The sequence below is a fragment of the Vespula vulgaris genome, chromosome 2 (genome assembly GCF_905475345.1).
Source record: "Vespula vulgaris chromosome 2, iyVesVulg1.1, whole genome shotgun sequence".
Taxonomy (NCBI): domain Eukaryota; kingdom Metazoa; phylum Arthropoda; class Insecta; order Hymenoptera; family Vespidae; genus Vespula; species Vespula vulgaris.
The window spans coordinates 6,379,570-6,403,112 of NC_066587.1; the positions used below are offsets into that span (position 1 = coordinate 6,379,570).

At 38.2% G+C, this 23,543-nt stretch overlaps 1 protein-coding gene across 3 annotated transcripts in view; it reads right to left on the minus strand.

Annotated features, from left to right (window-relative positions):
* Nucleotides 1-22,975, minus strand: part of LOC127073065 (maternal protein pumilio) — a 65,503-nt gene extending 42,528 nt beyond the window's left edge. For 2 of the 3 annotated variants that reach the window (XM_051014094.1, XM_051014093.1), the window contains exons 1-9: nucleotides 22,835-22,975; nucleotides 21,863-22,084; nucleotides 21,655-21,783; nucleotides 21,402-21,521; nucleotides 13,337-13,469; nucleotides 12,086-12,197; nucleotides 11,869-11,968; nucleotides 11,596-11,726; nucleotides 9,882-10,236 (exon numbers count right to left, since the gene is read on the minus strand). In XM_051014094.1, the coding sequence (XP_050870051.1) occupies nucleotides 9,882-10,236; nucleotides 11,596-11,726; nucleotides 11,869-11,968; nucleotides 12,086-12,197; nucleotides 13,337-13,469; nucleotides 21,402-21,521; nucleotides 21,655-21,783; nucleotides 21,863-22,084; nucleotides 22,835-22,930 (1,398 nt within the window). In that variant the 5' untranslated portion in view covers nucleotides 22,931-22,975. Of the gene's footprint in view, nucleotides 1-9,881; nucleotides 10,237-11,595; nucleotides 11,727-11,868; nucleotides 11,969-12,085; nucleotides 12,198-13,336; nucleotides 13,470-18,514; nucleotides 20,135-21,401; nucleotides 21,522-21,654; nucleotides 21,784-21,862; nucleotides 22,085-22,834 lie in introns of those variants that run through there. The other variant, XM_051014096.1, reaches the window with a different exon arrangement.
* Between the last annotated feature and the right edge of the window lie 568 nt (nucleotides 22,976-23,543).

Here is a 23,543-nt window from a genome sequence, read left to right on the forward strand (position 1 = left end):
ACCTCTTCAGTACAGGAGGACATGACAAAGCGGAGGGCTTCCTGTATCGTCGTCGTCGTCATGTCGTCGTCGACGACGACGACGACGACGACGACGTCGTCATCATCATCATCATCATCGTTGTCGTTGTCGTCGTCGTCGTCATCATCGTCGTCATCGTCGTCGTCGTTGTCATTGTCGTTGTCGTCTTGGGACGAAAACAAACGAGATTTTTCAAATTTTTCAACAAGCACGATCGGATAAAAATGAATGACACTTCGCTAGAAACGGACAGTCAGTTACAATTTTCCGAGGAGGAGAAAAAAAGAAAAAGAAACATAAGAAATAAATTAATAAGTAAAAAGTTTTATTTTATCCACTATGTTCGGATTACTTGTTCATACGTAACGCTTTTAATTACTATCAGGTTCCAACTTATTTCCGTCGACGAACTAATTGATCTTTCTTCGTGAAAGATCAAAATAATTGTAATAAGATTAGTTAGGAAAAATATTTATATTCAGAAGCAAACGGGTCATTTCCGATAATGATAACGATAACGAATATTTGATTTCGTTGCTTTGTCAATAATCGTGTATCGCTCTTTCGATTTTTCGAAGATCTATCCAGTCTTCTTTTCGTTCATGAATCTATTAAAAATGACGAATGACATGTACCAAAGTTCGAAGAGACACAAATAGAAAGAGAAAGAAATAGGTAGATAGAGATAGAGTAGAGAGAGAAAGAGAAAGAGAGAGAGAAGCTATTCATTTCGAGCGTCGTTCCTTCTTTACAAAATCAATGAAAAAGACCATATGCAGAGAGAGCCCTATACTCCAACTCGCAACCACCTGCGCTCGAACGACGAACGAGGGTGAGATAAAGGCGTACAAGTTTTGCGAGTTTCAAAAAGAAGTTGACTACCTCTCGTACAGCAACAGCAGCAGCAGCAACAGCAGGAGTAGTACGACGGCTCACCCTTTTTTCAATAGAATCTCCCGAAGGTACAGGAGGAGGAAAACACATCGTTGAGAAGTCTGTCATTCAAAGTAATGCCAAGCGCATATTTCTCTAGTCTGATACGATGATACGATTTTCGTTAATGAAACGTTTCCATATAGAAATAGTTGGAAGTAAATAGCACGATCGATAATTACTGTCGCCGCGAAGTAATAAAAAAAGAGAGAGAAAAATCGAAAAAAAAAAAGAAGAAAAAGATCAAGCGTTATCTATCTCTCTCTACTGGTAACGAGGAAATACGATAATAATGTGAGACAAGAAAAAAAAAATATCTATCCTATCGAATTTAATCAAAAGAGTACGAACAAGTAACTAAGCATAGGCGCAGCTTGAAGAACCAATTACGTTTACGAATTACATACTTCAAACGATTCGATCCGAGAAAAAAAGGAGGATGATCTCGCTGAAAGATTTTCTTCAAACGAAGTTTCCGTCGTCTTTCGAAGAGGTAGAAAGGGGTAAAAGAAGAAGTAGAAGTAGAAGATCAAGAAGATGAAGAAGAAGACGAAGAAGAAGAAGAAGATGAAGAAAAAGAGGAAGATGAAGAAGGAGAGGGAGGTGGAGGAGGAGGGGAAGGAGGAAGAGGACAGGATACGGAAGGTGGAAAAGATAGAAGGCGAGGACTCTCTTGGAGAGAGCAGAGATAAAGAGAGACCGGAGAAAGGGAGAGGGACAGAAGGAAAGAGAGGAACCCTGCTTGGCGTTTGGCGCGGCTTTAATTGGCCGTGCCTTAATTTTCATGTACGCCGTGCTATCTCGAGGGTTCTCAGGGACGTTGAAGAGCCGAAGGACCGTGAGAGAAGAGGAGAAGCCGAAAGGAGGAGAAGAAGAGCGAAGAAAGCAGAAGTGTACGAAAGGGGAAGAGCGGAAGGTACAAAAGAGAATAAGAGAGAGATAGAGGGAGATGGAGAGAGAGAAAGAGAAAGAGAAAGAGAGAGAAAGGAAGATAGAGAGGTAGAGTGGAGGGAGGAGGGGGAGTTAAGGGGGACACTGGAAGGGGGAGAAGGGGTAGATGGAGTAGAGACGAGAGGGGAGAGAAACGGAGCCGCTCTTTCTCGCGTAGCCGGGGCATATTGTCATCGTCCATAGCCAACAGCCTATTGTCTACAAGCAGCTTCCCCCTTTCCCTTTTGCGGCCACATATACACCAATATGGCGACGCATAGAAAGAGACAGCCACAAGCGAGAAGATCAGAGAGAGCGAGAGGTACTAGGAAGGGGAAGAGGAGCAAGGAACGACGACGACGACGACGACGACGACGACGACGACGACGACGACGACGACGTCGACGTCGACGACGACGATGATGACGACGAACGACAGGGATAGATTCAAGAGACGAGAGAAAGAGAGAAGGAAAAAAAAAGAAAACTCGTTCGTTCGTTTTCTACCTTTCTTCTCAACTCGTCCACCACCACCACCACCAATACTCCGCCACTACATACATACATACATACATACATACATACATACATACATACATACATACATACATACATATATATATATATAGTATCTTTCGTATTTCTCTCTTCGTCCTACTGACTGTCTTCCTCCTTCAGAAACATCTAAGAGTAGATATATTATCTAAGATTGAACGCGCAAGTACGATTGTAAAATCTATCCTTTCCGAATGCGCGCCGATTATAGTTGGATATGTATCGGCCATCGCGAACGATGTCCCTCCTCGTGCCGATTCTCTTAAGGGGAAAAAGAAACCACGCTCGCTTGGAACGATTTCCACTACTCCTTTCTTCCCAACCCTTAGTGTTCTTTCTCTTATTATTCTCTTCTCTACTCTTCGAAACGTTACTACTACACACCTTACCGTCTAAATCGTTGCTTCGAACGAATGAGAGAAGAGAAGAGAAAGAGAAAAAGAGAAAAGAGAGAGAGAACGAGAGAGCCGATTAATTCTCTCAACGAGCTGCTTTGTATCACGAAACCGCGGGAAAAAGAGAAGTATTCTCTGGATAATAAAATCAAGCCGAAGCAATACACATACACACACTCTATTAAGCTAGCCTGATTTTGTGAAAGAGACGGCGACAAGACGACGACGACGACGACGACGACGACGACGACAACAACTACAACGACGATTACGACTACGACCACGCGTCTAAATAACATGAACACACATGACCATATATATATATATATATACCGAAGCTTATACAGGAGGAAGTGAAATCATTGATTCACCCTTTCCGTCCTAGCTTTAAATCGTTCTTATCGTGATAGGCGTAACGTTTCGAGAACTTTCACCGACACAGATTTTCAAAATATACTTTTCGATTAGATTTGACGAAAACGTAAAAATCATCGAATCTTTTAACCATGTAATATCGTCATGTTGAAGCCAACTTTGAATCGCACAACGTTCGTACCTTTTAAATTTCATTTCATTTCATTTTATTGTCGAAAGAAAAAAAAATAATAATTGTTCATTTATAATTAAAAATTATAATTAGTTAGACGTTACAATAAACATTAATTATTTTCTTATAGGCCCAAACAAAAATTTGATTACAACGGATTGAAAAAGAAAAATATTGTATAAAGTGAGAAACGAGTCTCGAATTTAAATAAGGGAAAAGAAAAGAAAGGAAGATAGGGTGAAAGGGGGTTGAATCTCTTTGACATCAGTAGGGGTCAAAGCAACAATAAAAGTTGAGAACCGCTGAATTCCAAGGGATGGACGAACACGCGAACTAGCGTGTTACATACTCTCGAGCTCCTTTCCCCACCCCCTCTCTCTCCCTTTCGCTAGCAACCCTAGTGAAACACGCTAACGCTTGGCGCACCCTACAATCTCTTATTATAATAAAAATGTTCACAGAAGCGATGGCTAGGTATAAAAATACTTGGCTGGGACAGGCAAGCAAGCAAGCAAGCAAGCAAGCAAGCAAGCAAGCAAGCAAGCGAGCAAGCGAGCGAGCGAGCAAGCAGCCTACCTCCGAACGCAAGAGCAACACCTATGACGTTGGCATGATAAACGCGCGAGTCGGAAAAAGCTGTAAAACTCGTAGTGCGCAAGCTCGAAAGTTACTTTAGAAAATTTTAGCTTTCGAACGAAGAGAGAGAGAGAGAGAGAGAGAGGGAAAAAGAGAGAGAATGATAAACGCCGGAAATTTAAAATACGTATTGAAAATGAACGAAGAAATGTTCAAATCCTAGGAGCAACAATCGACTCTTACATCTACTATTACCTAAATGTGTAAGCAATTCACACAGTAAAGGAAATTCAGTTTCAAACAGAATATTGTGAAGTAATGCTTTTGACCGATCATTATAATGACGTTAATAATATATATTATAATTAAAGTCCCACGAGTCTTAATGTCATATTATTATTATTATTATTATCATTATCATTATCATTATCATTATCATTATCATTATCATTATCATTATCATCATCATCATAATCATCATCATCATCATTATTATTATTATTATTATTATTATTATTATTATTATTATTATTATATCCCTTAAAAAGGGATCTTTCAAGAGACATGTACAAGACACGTTCTATCGATATTACTTCTTGACCGTTCTTTGAATAAACTGTATAAAGAAGGTATTGTTACTCACTTACCACTCACAGGCGGCATTCGGAATACCGCAGTGACCCGGATTGAAAGATATTACATTCTAGGCGAGGCAATGTGGTTTGTTCAAATTAGTCGGATTACATTTTCTAATATTTAATTATCGCAAGTAACGTAATTAACGCGTGTTGTTTAAAGATGTGCGTGCTCAACGAAGATGTTTTATATCACGAGTAACGAGTAAAAAAAGAAAAAGGGATCGGTTAATAAGGATGGCCGTTGCGTTTACCGATTTATCTATCAACACATCGTCAAGGGAGGAGGAGGAGAGAGAGAAAGAGAAAAGAAAATAAATAAGAATAGAAAGAAAGAAAAGAAGAAGAAAGATTTAAAATGGCTCGACTCTTGCCAAATCTCGCACTTGGTCACGATTTCAGCGCGTTCCCTAGTAGTCTACGAAGAGAGTCCCATATATACAACGAACGTCAGAGGCGAGAAGAAGCGAAGGGTTGGAGGTGAAGGTGGAGTGGCCACCTCGAGTTAGTTTCTAGCCTAGATTCGACTTCGTGGCCGATCCGAGATTTTAATTAGGACCTACACCGCGTGTGCGCCCACCCACAGAGAGAGAGAAAGAGAGAGAGAGAGGGAGAGGGAGAGGGAGAGAGAGAGAGAGAGAGAGAACTACCGCGACCGTTCTTCTCAGACTAATGATCTCTCTTTTCATTAATAATTCAGCCTGGAGTGTCGTCTTCAACATGGAACGCAGAATATTGTACTGGTAATGATGCCAACCGCGCTTCGCGACGCCCATTGTTTCTAAATACTCCTGGAAAAAAAAAATCTTCCTTCGAAAGGTTCAAAATCGTTTCTTCGTTAGAATTTTCTCGTCTCGGCTCTCTCTCTCTCTCTCTCTCTCTCTCTCTCTCTCTCTCTCTCTCTCTCTCTCTCTCTCTCTCTTTCTCCCTCTCCCCCTTTTTTCTGTTGTTTCTTTTATCGACAAATCGAACGAATGTCCTAACACCATCGCCATCGTTTTTGCAAACGATCAAATATAGAAGAAAAAAGAAGGACTATCGACCTTGTAAGATGTGCGCACATAACGACGATTATGTAAAGACACACCAAAAATATCTTAGAATGACTGACAAGCGTTTGGCCTCATATACCATATTTCTTCGGTACGATTCGAGAGTTAGCAACCGAATTCGTCGTAAAGTCGACTGAGATATATCGAAAGGAACGTGGAATAAATTAGATAGTTCTTAGAACGATGTTGCGATCAACAAGATCTATGAAAATGGTTTCTCTGCTCGTGTCGAAGAAATTTTTTTAACTAGAACGTTGAATCGAACATCTGGGAAGAAAAATTTTAGGAGAGTGTTGCCAAAGAATCTAGATCTCTCGAGAGATAGAGAGAGGAGGAGGAGGAGGAGGAGGTGGAGTGTGGAGGAGGTTAGCAAAAAAGAAAAAACGAGAGAGAGAGAGAGAGAGAGAGAGAGAGAGAATCGGGAGGAAAAAAACGGATGAAGACGAATAATCAAGGTGGAAATGTGGAATCTCTGACCGAGACGACTTCGTTGAAAATCACTCGGAATCCCCGGCGCACCAGCTGAGAAAAAAGATGTGCGCGCCTTCGGGCGATGATACAGATTTTCATCGGAGGAAGTCGTTGCACTTTATGCTGAATGGGCAGTGAGTCAACAACCCGATCCCTTCTAAATGTGCGCCAGTGTGTGAGTCTACACCTTTAACAGAGTCTTCTTCGACTCTCTGTATCTCTCTTTTTCTCTCATCTATCTATCCATCTTTTGCCTTCGTCGACTTTGTCGTTCTTTTTGCGTCCAAGAAGAGAAAGAAGAAGAAGAACATAGAAAGACAGAGAGAGGGAGAGAGGGAGAGAGAGAGAGGAAGGAGAGGGTGGTGTAAAAGAGTGGGGAAAGAGAGGAAACGAGGTCTGGGAATCGCTTCATGCACTGCTAAGCACGAGCCTTCGCGTAATAACACGATCAGAGAACGACTCGTCTCATGCGTCCACGCACTTTTCCTACTAGCACAACTTCCCTCCACTCACAAACACACAAACACACACGAGCACGCGCGGATAAGAGAGTAGCAAACAAGCGCATGCACGTTCTTGCATAAATCCCGACATAATGCTCTCTCTCTCTCTCTCTCTCTCTTGCTTGCTTGCTTCTCTTTCTCTCTGTTCGGAGTTCTATTTTTATGTAAGCACATATCGAAGCAACGTGCACCAGCAACCACCATCAAGCGCAAGACTTGAAAAAAAGCTAAAGAATAAACGGGAAAAGAGAAAGAGAAAGGAAGAGATAGAGAGAGAGAGAGAATGTAAACGAAAGGTCGATATCTCGTGAGATTCTCGTTGACATAACGTTACTCCATGCCATGCCATAACAGAGAGAATGAGAGAGACAGAGAGAGATCTTCGAAAGCAGATGACCTTCGTCTAACACAGACTTTTCAAAAGGCGAGTTAAATGCGGCTAAACTTTTTTGCAATCTCCCCTTCGCGTTAAAAGCGATTTTCTGCGATTTCATCCGAGCGTACGATGAGAGCGAAAAAGAGCAAAAAGGGTGAGAAAGGTAAGAGGGAGGAAGAGATGAAGAGAAGGAGGAAGGAGGAAGAAGAGGAGGAGGAGGGGAAAGAGAAAGAAGGATAGAGAATGTTAGCTGCAGCACCTGTGCGTATCGCGAGCCACGTGGAAAATTCTAGCGTGCTTCCTTCCTTAGAACGATATTAACCGACTATGCTTGCTAAATCTCTTCGTGACGATCTTGAGGATGCTTATGGTAGTTGGTAAGAGTGACATATACGACAGAAAGAGAAAGAAAGAAAAAGCACGCGAGATTACCGTGTTATTCAAGAATTACCTTTAATTAAGTAATGAGTGATGTAATACAATTTTGAAGGGGAGAAAAAAAAGCAGCTATAAATTCCAACGAATTTGTTGACTATTTGACATTTTTAGCAGGATCTTCGTGCGGATAATGTCTTTATGTTTATACAGAGTGATTCGATAATTACTGTCGTTTTAAATACACATATGGCTATGTATTTTATTTATCGATCTTATAAAAATTATTTTAGATAAAATGTCGGTTTTAATGAACGGACAAGAAATTTAAAGTATAAATAAGTTCGTGTTTCAATAATTTTGGTATATAAAAAGATTTCTTTTTTTTTGTGATCAGTGAGTAATTATTGATTCACCGTATATATTATAAATGTCATTTAAGCGCACCAATCACGTATCGGTAGTACATATTTTCGTATACTTTCATTAAATACTCTTATATTATTGCGAATGTTTTCAGTTTCCAATTTAGTATTAAAATGTTAATACTGAATACAACCTATACATGACTAAATGATATATTAACACAAAAAAGACGTAGTACCTTTACGTGACCAACTAAAAATGTGTTTAGAAATCAAGATAAGATTCGAAGAAGAAATGAAATACGTACGTAAGAGATTCATATTTTAATCAAAAACCATATAAATCGAAGAAATAGAAAAGCAGTTTGACCACGTTGAAAACGTAAAAAAAAGAAGAAAAAGAAGAAGAAAAAAGACAACCGGTGGATTTGTCAAGGAGAATATATCAGAGTGGTCCAAGCAGGATGCTTCTGAGAACGTGTCGACTTTCGCTCTTCGAAAGCTTCAAGGTTCCGCGAGAAAACTTGAATCGACCTCGATTTATTCGTCCCCCGCTACTCTTTCTGTCGTCCTATCCGGACTAATCCTTCCTCACGTGCTTCGTGCCGGAAGGGTTCTAAAGCCTCGTTTTCGCCAAGAACGCGCATGTGCGAGCGAGCGAGCGAGCGAGCAAGAAAGCGAGAGAGAGATATTACGTCGCTGATAGGAATGTAAGGATCTCATTCTTTTCTTTCGTACAGCTGTTCTTGAAAGGAAAGCGCGTCTAATCGTAGAGCAAGAAGTTTTCAATCGTCTATCATACGAGTGCGACAGAAAAGATTACAATGAAGCTTTTTATATCTATATGTATATGAAAAAGAAAAGTGACGTTCAGACGATTTGCGATTCATGTTTCGTAGAATCTAGCGAATGAAGAGAAGCCGGAGAGTACATTTGCCGATATTATACATATATAGATGTGAACGATTTGGTAACTCGTAAGAGATGAGTATGAACGTATCCTATACATACATACATCATACACACACACACACACACATATGTAAACACATGTACTTTGCCTATGAACCCGTGTGAATGTCGACGAAGTGGTTAGACGTATATCGACCGTTCTATTTTCCGAATGGGTTTGGAAGTAGACGTCGAGAGGCTGTCACTCTATGATTTATACGTTTGTCTGCGCCGCAGGACAAGGTCGTTCTTCGTTCTCCTTCTAGCCCTCCCTCCCACTCCTAAATTCCTTTGTCGTCCGAATTCATCCGGTATATGCAAATATCTTTGATATCGCTTATTTCGCTCGTGTCGAAAGGAAACTTACAGACTTATCTCTCTAAGGAAATATTTAATTAGATGTGATTTTTCTCTGTTGAGAGAGAGAGAGATAAAGTTAATCGACGTCCATTGTACTTTATGTTATTACTCAAAAAGACGAGGACAAAAGAAAGAGAAGAGATTTTCATGTTACTAACGCACAGTATTTACGTATATCTTTTCCTTTCATCGACGCGTAAATCGTCTAATTATATTTCTCTTTGACGACGACGCTAACTGATACACGTTTGCTACGAAACTACTGTCGTAATGTTGCTCACGGTTTATACGTTTCTAATAGTATCATCATAATAATCATGAATTCGTGCGATTAATTGCCATGCATATGATAATAATCGCTAGAATATTTCATAGGGAAAAATAATAGGACGTGAGTAGGTAATTGCGTTAATTACAAACGTCTAAGACCCCAATATAGAAGATTCTTGCTATGTAAGATCAAGACAACTTCTTTTTCTCGTCTGTGCAATAACGATGTACGTTTGTAAACTATGACGGATATTTCTAACATTTCATTGTTTGAATTTGATAAGACGATACCATTTAACCACTTCCTTCTTTCTCTATATTGATATCGTAAACGGTACCATGGTTGAATTTCAAACATTATTCTCCTCTCTTCCTATTTTTATCTCGCGCGAATTAAAATTCGCATCGAATCTGGTTCACGTTCGAATATATATCCTTTCTTCTATTGACACATCGCATAAATAATCACACGCACCATCTTTGTAGACGTTCTTTGCAACGAAAGAAAAAAAGTGATAAAATATCCTATATAAATTATAGAGAAAAAAGAAATAAAATGGACTTACCTGTACGTCAAAATGAGTTGTAGTGTCTTGCGGTTGAGGTGGGCCTTGCTGTTGTTGTTGTTGCTGAGAAGGTGGCGGAGCTTGCGGAGGTGGTGGCGCCTGCGCCCCAAAAAGTTGTGCCGCATGAGAATGAGGATGTTGAAGATGATGCGTAGGTGGAGCCTGATGATGTTGAAGATGATGTGGTGGCGCTGGAGCAAACGCTGCCATAAAATGTTCCTCGCTTCCAACAACATCAACACCTGGTTTTAACAAAACGACTCCACCACCGCCAGCGCTTACTGCTAACGTTGCTGCAGCATTTTTCTGAAATTCTTCCTCGCCTGGAGATGGTTGACGACTACCGGGTGTACGACTGAAAAAGAAACAAATTATACAAATAATGATTAACTTGACCGAATTAAGTTTTATTTAATTAACACGATATATGATTATTTCATTTAGATATAACATGATTTTTGATCGATGATGATTTTCAATTGACGACGGTTCATTAAAATAATCATCGATCGTATCGTTAAACTTAGCAATAAAAGAAATACACGATAGAAGACCATGTATTTTCTATATAAGGAAAAGAATGACGTAGTTCTCCAGATACTATGAAACCATCGTAGTAAATGTCAGGGACTGCATTGTTGCTCGTGACACGCGTAACATATTTCTTTTACAAAAAAAAAAGAAGAAAGCAGAAATGTAGCTTTATAATCGATAACATGCAAGAAACAAACTACTATTTTCATAAACACTGTTATACATTAATTATTTATATCAAAAATAATTAACTATATTTTTTTGCAAATACGAAATTCTAACCTTTAAAAAAACAAAAGAAAGAAAGAAAGTTGAAAATTACAATGTAGTGTTCTCGCATGACCGAGCCTCTGAATTCTAATTTCACGTTAAAAAATAATCAACTGGTTTTACAAGATTCCATCATAGATGTAACATTATTCAATAAAATTAACCGTACGTTTAATATAATCACAATGCAAATGACAAAACGTAATCGCAATGTTCGTAGTAATTAATTGACGAGTATAAAATCTTCTACACATAAATCATTATATAAAAACGAGTAGAATAACATTAATATTTACTATAAAACAATAATTTTTATTAAAGATTTTTAAAGATTCTAATCGATTGAAATACTCGTAAGCTTACGTATCGACTGAAAAGAAGAAAACGTATCGTATAGAAATGTCGGTAATGTTTTTTTAAAGGAGTACTGATCGCTGTCGCAGATGGCGCTACTTGACGAAAAGAGACAACGAGAGAACACGTGCGCGCGCGATATCGTCGACCGCGTGCAAGCACCAAGCAAGCAAGCAAGCTAGCTAGCAAGCAAACAAACAAGCAAATAAACACAGCTTCCAATTTGCACGCCCTTGACAATTATCGTTATAACTCTTTCTTGGCGCATCCGACGAAACTGATAAATCTTCGCAAGTATATGACACGTAAAAATAGGTCTATTATCAAGGCTATTCATACATCACAGTTTTAGCTTTACTATACGTTCAAGTACCAATCACTATCTTTGATATTCATTCACGTATACACTTATTTCTTTCTAGGAAGTATGGAACTATTCCAAGAAAAGTTCCTGCATTTTAAATACTTCAGTGACTTTCAAATGAAATCAATGAAATCAATGAAAGCCGAACCAGCTTACGAGAGTTTGTTTTCATTTCCATCGATCAATACTTACTTGAAACCTTTATCATCGTCAAGACCATTTTGCGATGCTAATCCATTTCCTTGTGGACCAGCATCATCCTTCGAACTATCAAAAGGACTAGCAGATCCTTTGTCTTTTTCTTTTTTATCTGTGTCGGTATTCTAAACGGAACAAAAAATATGTATAAGTATATACATATATTTACAATATTATATATATGTTTATTGCTATCATATATATCGATATATATTTTTTTATTTTAAAATAAACTAAAAAGACTTTACCATCATTTGTCGAACTTACCAATCTAAGAGAGACCATTCGAGGTTCTAAATCTTTCGGTGTTGTGGGACTTGAACCAAGTACATATTCAACCATCTTAACTCCCAATCCACCCGTTTCACTAAACAAAAAAAAAACATGATCTTATATAACAGAATTTTGGAAATATCAGATTAGATCGTAATTAAAACTCCATGGTAAATATTCGATATCAAAAATCTAGAAACGTTCGACCAACCTGCTTCTAGGGCTGAGGACTGTCCCAACTTCTGAAGTTTGATGATGATATCCGGTCCCAACACCCACACGTCTACCCGTACCCATCGATATTGGTTGTGACACTGCATGATCTATAAAATTTAAAAAAAAAAGAACAAAAAGAGATTAGAAAGATTATATCGATATATTCGAGAACGATCATTTCTCGTTCAAACAAGAGTTACCCGATCGAAATTTTAAGGATCATTAACTTTAAGATCTTAAAACGTACAAAACAGAACCTAGAAGAAATAACTGAGTAAAACGATACGGAGATTCGGGGATAGATTCGATGTGATATTAAAATTAGCAAAGCTCTTCCCCTAACTATGGAATTTTCGTTGATCGAAGGAATTCGAAAGGGTTAAAGGTGGGAGGGTTGAAGATTCTCATAGGGTGGATCGGTAGGCACGTCCCTGGCGTTGTTGGGACATTGCCCCTATACCGCCCTCGATGCCGATGCCGGGCGTCTGTCGCCATAGCAACAGCCGCGTTGCACCCATCCTCGTGAGGAGGCGGCGCACACGCAGGACCGTCTCGCATGTGCACGTTCAAGTCGCGGAATCAAGTGTTCAGTTTCGCAACACGCTGCCACTCTCGCGCCCCAACGTGCCAACGGTACCGAGACGCGTCTTCTTCACCTGGTGCCTTAGAGTAGAAAGACGCCAACAATAAAGTGGAATTATTTCTCGTCTTAATACGAAACGAAAGTGATACCCTGGCTTTGCTAATTTTAATCATACATTTTGCAATCAATAATCAAACTCATTTTTCATATAGCATATGCCTTTCAAAGACATCATCGCTAAATAAACATAGATCGTATTTAAACTTGACGCCAATCGATCACAGGATCGATTATACGATCGATCGAATATATCAATTCATTCATGTTTCTAAATGTATGACGTTAGTGAGATAAAAATCAAGGAATAACAGGATAAGATCGACAGGATCTGCCATTCAAAGTGTAACAAATGAAGATATCGAAATTTGAATGAAGATTTGAGATGGTCCAAGTCGACAGAATCGCATCATTTAAAATGTAACAAACGAAGATATTCAAATTAGAATTAATATTTGAGATGGTCCAAGTCTACAGAATCGGATCATTTAAAATGTAACGAATGAAGGTATTATAAAATTAGAATTAATATTTGAGATGATCCACATCGACAAGATCGATCATTTAAAATCCAACAAACGGAGTTGTCAAAATTAGAAGGAGTACCTGAGGTGCTCCAAGTAGAATCTCGCCACATTTGGTGGTCGCCCAGGTGAAGTATCCCACCACCTTTTACACCACCCTCGTCCTTGGAACCGCCTTCGTCCACACCCCAGAGCTTTTTTGCCGAGGGAGCGATCTAAAACAAGAAAAACGAGGTCATAAATCGTTGGACAAATTTAAATTTGATGTATATAAATAAATTGATGAAAACTACTGGATTAATACTTGTTTGCATTTTACACATATTCCTTGTTTATTTTATCTGCGTATACATATATACCTTTTTTTTTTTTTAAATACAGATTCAAAACTCAAAATTAATCGAATATGACATTAATTTAGCCATCGTATATTCGTATAAATCGCACCTATTCTTGACAGCACGAAAAAATACAGAGATTCCATTCGGGACTCAACTATAGTTCTTCGCCGAGGGGCCGTTGCACCGATCCTAACCTCGCGCAACTTAAGATCCATGACGTAATAGAATGCGGTAAAAAGAGAATCGAGGAGAAGAGAAGCACGGAAAGACGGACGAGGATCTCGGAATTCTGTATACAGGTGTATCCCGATACGTGTGTGCCGTGACAATGGTACGACATAACATGGATAGTGAACATACATACATACATACATACATAGGTATGTACATGGTTATAGTTCAATGTAATAGTTCGAAGAACGAATACATAGCTATGAACACGTGGTTCCATACATAAAAACTTTAAATAAAAATAGTACTTTTATATACTGATTATATATATATTACTATAATGTATAATATATTACTATAATGAAAATAATAATAAAATATTATTACACTTTATTAGAGTATACTATTATCTAACAAAATCGAATAACTTTTCGTAGAGTAAATAAAAAACTGAACAAAAAATATCTAATTGAAAAATCATACACAAGATACTAATCAGATTTGGTTTGTTTAATATAGATATCGTTTAAATTAAATTTCACGAAAATATGACGAAGTACAACATAAAACGTCTGCTGCAAAAGCCGAAAAGATAGTTCAGCTTGTTTCATGTTTGTACGCGATAGGAGCCCATCTCGTCCCTTTCGATCGATCATTTTTCCTATGGGATTCTAACCGGTTTACAAAGCCGCATAACTCGTTCGATTTTTATCAAATCTTCCATTTGTCAATCAATTCACTTCGAAAACGACGGAACGAATCGGCGACTTCGTTAAATGTATCTTTAAATCAAACGATAAAGGACCGATATTGTAAAGATGCCATCACAATAAAAAAATAAAAAGAAAAGAAAAAAGTGCGGTTCGTTGTAATTCAACGTCCGAAAGCTATCCCGATATTCAAAAGAGAAAAATCTGTGATATGTGATCTGAATTTAAAAAGAACGTTTTCATACAGCATAGAGAGAGGGGGGAGAGAGAAAGAGAAAGAGAGAAAAGAAAAGAAGAGAAGAGAGAAAAAAGAAAAGATTAGAAGAGAAAAGAAAAAAAAGAAAGGGGAGAGAAAGAAAGAAGGGAGGAGAGAAAGAGAGAAGACAGGAAAGAGAAAGGGAGAAGAGAAGAGAAGAGAAGAGAAGAGAAGAGAAGAGAAGAGAAGAGAAGAGAAGAGAAGAGAAGAGAAGAGAAGAGAAGAGAAGAGAAGAGAAGAGAAGAGAAAGGAAGAGAAGAGAAGAAACGAGAGAAAGGGAGAAGAGAAAAGAAGAGAAGAAACGAGAGAGAGAGAGAGAGAGAGAGAGAGAGATCGAATGGTTTCGACGAAACGTTTCACATCGATCAAAACTTGTGAATATAATCTAAAGTAAGGAGAAGAGAGTAAGGGTAAGGCTCGGTCAGCCGGGGATGATATGCCGCGAGTATCGACCGCGACGCCGGCCGGTGGAGACGCTTTCCACATCGCGGCGTATGAGAGAGAGAGATAGAGAGAGAGAGAAAGAGAGAGAACAAGAGAAAGAGAATGATGGCAATACCCTCCTCCTCCCTCAAAATCGTTTCTCCGTCGCGCTACCGTTCGCATCGTAGGAGGACGGGGCGCTAGGACCCGCACCCTCCGTGCCACTGCTTCCCTGCCAGGCGCGTCCACCCACTAGAGAGAGAAAGAGAGAAACGTCGGCTACCCCCACTATTGCGCGCCTAGCCGTCTACTCCCACCACCACGACCACAGGCGGTCGGTCTTCCGACGCGCAGCGTGGACGTCGCTAAACAGCCACGGGGCCACCGACCCCTCCCCAGGCCCCCGGCCACGGGTCACGGCCACTGTCCGCGCGCGTTGGAGGAGCAACCACACGAAGGAAGCAAATTCCCTCCATCTCTTTCTTTCTTTCTTTTCTTCCTTCCTTCCTTCCTTCTCTCTCTCTCTCTCTCTCTCTCTCTCTCTCTCTCTCTCTCTCTCTCTCTCACTCACTCACTCTCTCTTTTTACCCATCATAGTAATTATCTATATCTAAATAATCTAAGTCTCCATCAATATCAATAATAATAAAAAAGAAAGTTCGTTTTTTTATATATACATACACCTTGATAAAATGAATTTGAAAGTGACTAGATTCATTCTGAAAGTAAGAAAAGTCATTATGAAAGTGACAGTCTCCAAAGAATCTCGATTAACCGATACTTGTGTTTACATTGTCGTATAAAGAGATTTATATCACGCGATTCCTCAGTTTTCGGAATTTCTATTTGCCTAATCTAATGTATATGTTATGAATCTTCAAAATGTTATGATGAATAGTCGTCGATATACATTAAGGGTCTTATTATTGATCCTACAGATAGTAAGGACTGTAATACACATCGATATGTACGTATCTCTTAGAAATGATGATGGAAATGAGCGTTTAAAATTATGCGAATTTTGACGTCATAGTATTCGATAAGTAAGGATTACTATGATAACAACTAGCACGTTGATGTCCTTGTCATACACATTCAGTGATAGGCTACGGAACGTGACCGGTACGTTTAGGTTCAACGACACGTGTACGTCACACCTGCATGTATCACTTCTCGCAACTCTAGGAAATCAACGGCAAATACAATAACGTTATATATCATTTATTATTGTATATGACTCGATATACGTAGTATATATTCTTCTTTTTCTTCTTGTAACTATAAATTTCTAAATATTTATTTAATATAATTATCATTCGATTCTATGAAATCTTAATACTCGTTTACGATACTAATCCTTTTTTAAACAATCGATTTCTATTAAAATCTAGTTCATTTTAAGCGATAAATCCATTGCTGATTCAGAGTTACATGAAAACGAGATACTTCGACTATTTTGGATATTGATAACATTACAAACAAATTCGATTATACGTTTCAATCGTTTATGTAAATTTTACGTAAATTATTTAAAGAACATGGTTTTCCCTTCTCTCCCTCCCTCTTTTCCTGTTTTTATTTTTTTCTTTCCTTTTTCTTTTTTAGTGCAAAAGCTAGGTATAAAATTCGCATATATTACGAGTATGCAAACAAAATGATAACAAATAAAATGAATCCAAGCTGATCCAAGCGAATTTTATAGAAACAAAACGATGATTAAAGTGTGATTCAAATCGGATAAAATCGATCAAAAATTTGCTAACATTCTCGCGTAAATTTAATTATTATATATTCGTGTAACAGAGAACAAAAACATTCCTGTTTAGTTACATTATACATTCACGTTTAATTTATTACAAATATAATTTCTTTATTATATATGTACATATATTCTTTTACTATTATGTATACATATATAACTAAACTAAATAAAGATATAGAACTCTAATATATATACATTATATAATAGAGTTATATACTAGATTATATTAAATCGTATGTAAACATTGGAAAAAAAAAATTTGTTCTTCCTCTCGTTAATTTAGACGTCTAGCTTTTCAAGTAAAATAGATAAAAAGAGAATATATGTATATGATAAAATTTTTGCGATTCAAGGAGAATGTAAACAATAAATAAGAAAAGAACGTAATAAATAGGAAGCAGAAAATGACAAAAATTCGATTGGTTACCTATCATAATTACCTATACTACGCGACTAATCTTGATTAGAAATAAATTCTAATTAGTTCTTTTTTCACAATTATATATATTGCACATTAAAAAATTAAAGAAAGAAAAATATAAAAACTTATTTGCTTTAGAAAAATTATATATCGGTAGTGATAATAATTATAAATACTATAAAAACGTAACTTTCATTTTTCTTCTATCACGCGTGCTCTAGTAAGTTTAATAATATCATTAAACTTTAATGACGTTGAAAAGGAATTCTTCTCAAACGACGCATCAAAGATATAAAAAAAGTTTTGAAGAACGTTAATACATCTAAGAACAAAAATTAATCTAAACCTATATAGAATGCGTATTAATTAATTTTATAATAAATTGTGTATTAAATAAAACTTTATATCGAGCAAATAAATAAACAAATCGTGCGAGCATAATAATCGCTAAAAACATAATAATTGCTCTTAACGAATAGAAACAAATAACACTTTGGACATCGTCCTTTCGATATAATCTATATTTACGTAGATTCTAATCTTAATGTACACTTAAATTCGTTCCATTCGAAAGTACATACGAAAAGAACTTGAATCTTTAAAACCCTAGGAAAGTCGAAATGAAGATGAACGAAAACATTTTTCAAAGTCGGTAGCTCTTATTTTCATCGTGAGTTTTAGTTCCCGACGCTTTTATTTCAAAGGTGTTTACTATGCACAAAAAAAAAAGTAAACATTTGTTGAGTCGCGTATTTGTTCTTTTCTCAAAGGGAACAAAACGAAAAAGGAAGAAAAAGAAATGTAAACAGAGCTAAAAAGGCAAATTTGATGGAGGATAATCGCTAAGGAAATGTAAAAAAAAAAAAAGTAAGAGAGTAAGAAAGAAAAAAGAAAAGACCGGTAAGAATTGGCGAGAAGCGCGTGTTTCGACACTTCCATGCGCCGCGCGACATGGCACTGCGACCAGAACGATCATAACCTAAAAAAGATCGCAGCTACTACGCGTGGACGCATCGGCGATACGCGTTTGACGTTTTGCTTCTTTTCACACGCATACGAATACGAATACGATTGTCAAGAAGAATTTGAAAGAAAAAGAAAATGAGAAAGCGAGAGGAGGGGAAGGAGAGAGAACGAAAAAGGATAAGAGATCGCATCGTCGTTGGATGTAAATACCATATCGGCTCCCAGATCCTTCATGTCGCAGTAAAGAAAGAGATCCCCCGGTGGTTTCATCCAGTCGCCTGTGCTCGTGCCTGCACCCTGGCCGTATCCTACTCCGAAACTCTCCACCGTCTCCGACGTAAGCAGAACTCGTTGCGTCGTCACTACCACCGCCGTCGTCGTTGGATTCGCCGTTAACCCCGTTTCGTCGTAGCACAAACAAACGCGCGCCGGACGAGAAGAAACTCGACGCGGCGCACTCTCTCACATGCACTGCTCGATCGATGGGAGAGAGGGGAAGAAGGGAGGAGAGGGAAGGATATATTTTTTCGAGACGAGACGAAGTGATGGAGGTGGAGAAGGAGGTGGTGGTGGTGGTGGTGGAGGTGGATGAGGAACAGGAGGTGATGATGGAAGGGGAGGGGGAGGAGGAGGAGGAAGAGAAGAAGCAGGTGATGGTGGAGACGCTGGAGGTTCCGTAGCACGCGCGAGAAACGAAGACTCTGTCGTAAAAGGGCGGCCCCCCTCCCGTTGCGTCCAATAACTTTTACGAAGAGAGAACGAGAAAGGGTGGATGATGCCGGTTGATTCAACTCGCACTACGCCACCTCCTATCCTGCAGCACTGCTTTTCTCTTTCTTCCTTCCTCTTCTCTTCTGTTTTGTTCGTTTCCTTTTTCTCTTCCTTCCTCGAGGCCAAGAACAAACGTGCACGCTCCGTATCTCTTCGGCACCGGCAAGCTAGCCGATGAGCGCGACTTAGTGACGTAGAAACGGTACGAGACACACACTCACGCACGCACGCACTCACTCACTCACTCACTCACACGTAACACACACACGCGCAGAGAGAAAGACAGAAGGGAGAAAGAGAGATGGGAGCGAGAGACGGCGAATCCTTGGGTCCGCCCGTTCAACGATTCGACACCTTCGGTATACCGATGCTACCGCCGCTATCTAAACGTAGTTCCGCGCTCGTTCTTCCTTGCTTCTTCGTTCTACACCACCGCCACCGCAACTTTCTTTTCCTCTTCCTCCTCCTCCTGCACTTTCTTCTCTCTATTCCTTTTCTTCTTGTTCACCTCCAATGCCTTTCTCCTCTCGCACACTTTGCACACTTTTTTACACTACGCGAATACGCGTTTTATTTCCAGGGATACGATTTGCGAATCGATCGCAACGCGTTTACTGAACAGCTTCACGTCCGTCCTAGCATGTCGCGGAGAATGCGCGTCGTCTTTCGAGCGTCGGGGTAACGTTCGGCGTCGTTGAAATTATTACGAATAGCTTTGACACCCCTCGTTTTCTCGAAATTTTCTTGTTCGACCGGCCTCTCTGCGCTGCTGGACGAGACGAACTGATCGTCTAAATGAAACAAAGAACGACGCGCGACCGTAGCGCTCTCTGTCGTTGACGGTAAACGACTATATCTCTTTCTTCACCCCACTATTTGCGAGTACCACGCGCGACTACTCATTTCGACCAATCAACGAATTTTCAAGAAAATTCGCGCCTACCCTTCATCCAAACAGATTCGTTATGCCATTCTTTTAAACCTCACGTGCCCTCTCATGGCAAATCCAAGAAAGTTTGACCGCGTGGACAAACTCGAACTAACGAGTCCGAATTAATTTTTTTTTCTTTTTCTTTCTTTTCTCTTTTTCGAAAAAAAATGCGAAATGCAAATTCAAGCATATATGCTCGTTATTACATGGGAAGATTATTGAAATTATTGCAACGAGATACCATTTTCAATAACACTAAAAAAAATGGTTCAAGTTACGTACGATAACAATATTGAAATAATAACAATTATGTCAATATGATATTCACGGTAAAACGATTAAACAAAATGATAAGATGTTTTGTATTTTATATTGACAACGTAATAAGTTTTATCAACATGATGTTTGATGCTTAAACGTAATTATCTTCATACCAAAGACTTTTGCACGCTCGAATTTCATGTGTGACTAGGAAACCGCCAAAATCTAAGCATTCTTTCTTTTTTTAACGAAAAATGGCGCGCGAAATACGAACTGATAGTTTAAATTCAAGGATGCGATCAAATTCTTGCTTAAGCAGTAATAATTCTTGCTTAAGCAGATAATATTTATCTAAGTAATTCATTGAAGCATAGACAACCAAGTAGCTGAATTTTAACCTTGACACGATTTTCGCAAGTTTACTCATCGAGTGGGCCTTGTCCATGGCACGCTATGTCAACCATAACCTAAATCGATTCATTTATGATTGAATAAACCCGTAATTTTCAATTTTAGAAATATTCGTGCTAGACGTTCCTACCAAAATCCTTCAATCTCAAAATTAGGAGTATTGTTTATAATTGATTATAAATATTTTATCTATCGCCACATTGCTTGATATTAGGACTATTAAAATAATATTATCAGTTTATAATATTTATTACAATATATTTGTAATAAATCAAAAGTTTAAATAATATAAAAATAGTGTATTTAAATACACATTTTTAATGAAAGCAAATAATTATAGAAGATCCGTAATCGTACGTATATATATTAAATGGTGCAAATAAAACGTGATATCATGTCAAATGATATGAATTCGTGCACAAGTCGAAGAGTTCGAGTTAATTATGCGTATATAATAAAACGATATCTACGTACAAAGTGTGATAAAGATGAGATTTGTATAATTTATGATATCTATATAAATTAATAAACAATATTAATTCTAATCACCTTCGCTAAATTGTAACTTTTTGATCAAATTATTATAGCTTAATTGGTTTGCACTAGAACATTTATGAATTAAAAATATACATTAAAATTAAACTTTTATGAAATTAGATTCCTCTTAATCATTGCGATATAATGATTTATATAAGATTAATTTCTATTGCACAATGTACTCACCTGTCCATTTCTAAATTGCTGCTGCTGCTGCTGTTGTTGATGGTGAAAAAGTGCGACTTGCTGCTGGGCTGTCATTTGATTATTAAGGTAAACCAAATGCTCTGCTCCAGGAGCTCCACTCTATAAATATATAAAATATACATATAATAGTTAATAACTATTTGTATAAATAATTTATTAAAATTACAACAACATATATGATAATTAATAAAATTTATTAATTACACACAATGTGATTAGAAGATGTAATTACCTTAAGCTGCATAGGATGAATCTCGTATGGTAAATGTATGTTATTCATTGTTTGTAAACCCAACTGTTGTGGTTGACTTTGTTGTGGTATACTGAGTTTAGTCATGGGATATTTCCATTTTTCTTGATTCTGAAATAATTTCAAAAATTATATAATATTTTTTATTATTTACTTTTCATTGTAATATAACCATTTAAGATTTATTTACATTATCGACAATAGTATCGTCCGCTAACGTCCATGTTCTTGGAGTTTGTTTTGTTTGGAAATTTGCAGATTGTGCATTAAATTCTGGTTCTGTAGGTCGTTGAAATACATATCCAACCATCGCATCATCTTGAGTTCTACTAGCTCCAATCTGATGAGCCTGACCAGGCTGTATTCTCATACTATCACCACCCGCCATTGCTTGACTACACTGTTCTGCATCCTTATAACAACAAATATTACCACATTTATGACAATTATATTAATTAGATACGTATATAATATTTTAAAAATTAAAGAAAACATTTTTTCCTAAACTTATTTACAAAATCTTTATTTATTATCGTGTTATAAATCAATAGTACATCTTAAGTAAAGAATTATCAAAGTTTTTATATGTACGACTCTGTCTTGAAGAATATAAATTACTTATTTATTTAATGCAATATTTGAGTAGTGAAATATTTAAAAACCTTGCAATATTTCAATGTTGCATCTTTCCATTTTGAACACAATTAACATAATTTTATATTATTACAATAATAATCTAATACTATAGCATATACTAACAACTTTGTTAATCAAAGTATCAACAGTGACTCATTCATCTCAAACGATCGATCTTTAATTTGAACCCGCGTATATTTCTAAACTATATGAATAAAAAATTGCGAAAAAATGATTTCGGTTTTCATTATCCTATTTTAGTTGGAATAGAAGAAAGCATTAAATATGAAGAAGGTTAAGTAAAAAAGAGAGAGAGACAGAGAGAGGAAGAGAGAGAGAGAGAGACAGAGAGAGAGAGAGAGACAGAGAGAGAGAGAGAGAGAGCAAAAAGATAAAGAGTCGAAGGAAAAGGAGAGAGAGGGAGAGAGAGAGAGAAAGAGATAGGCAGGCAGACAGAGAAAATAAAGAGGAAGAAGGGCAATAAGAGAAAATAATAGAAACAAAGAGAAAAAAATTGTTTTCTTACCGTGGGTATGTGACCGTTTGCTGAAGGATGATGCAGTTGTATTGAAGGTGCCGGTTCACCACCGGCGCCAGCGGTGCTCGCACCGAGCCACTTCATCGTCCTGTCAAACCCGCAGCAGCCGTTCTTCCGCAGGCACACACACGCGCCGTACGAATGATATAGTATAAGACGAGCGAATGAGCGAGCGAGCGAGAGATCGAGCCAACGAACGAACGAACGAACGAACGAACGAACGAACGTACGACCGACCGAGCGAACGAACGTGCGAACGAGTGAGCGAGCGAGCAAATGCACACAAGCGAGCGTCCGTAAATCGAAAGGTTAGGCTCGCAACGAAGAACCGGCGTTTGGGCGAACCACGCACGATGGTGATCTCTCTTCAATGTCCGCTACGTTTCTGCCGCAATAACATGTTCCACGCGTGGCGCGTTAAATGCGTGACATCTCTCTTTTTCTATCTCTCTCCCTCTCCCTTTCTCTTTCCTGTCATTTCCACAACAACGACAACGGCGACAATGACGATGACGACGTCGACTATGACTACGACGACGACGACGGTAAAGTTGACGATGACGACAAAAACGACAACGATGATAACAACAGCGACTATGCAACACGGACGATACAACGAGGACGATCGACAAGAAAGGAACAACTCCAAGGGCGATATATTTACGATCGCTTGCTGAACGCGAGCGAACGCCAGCCA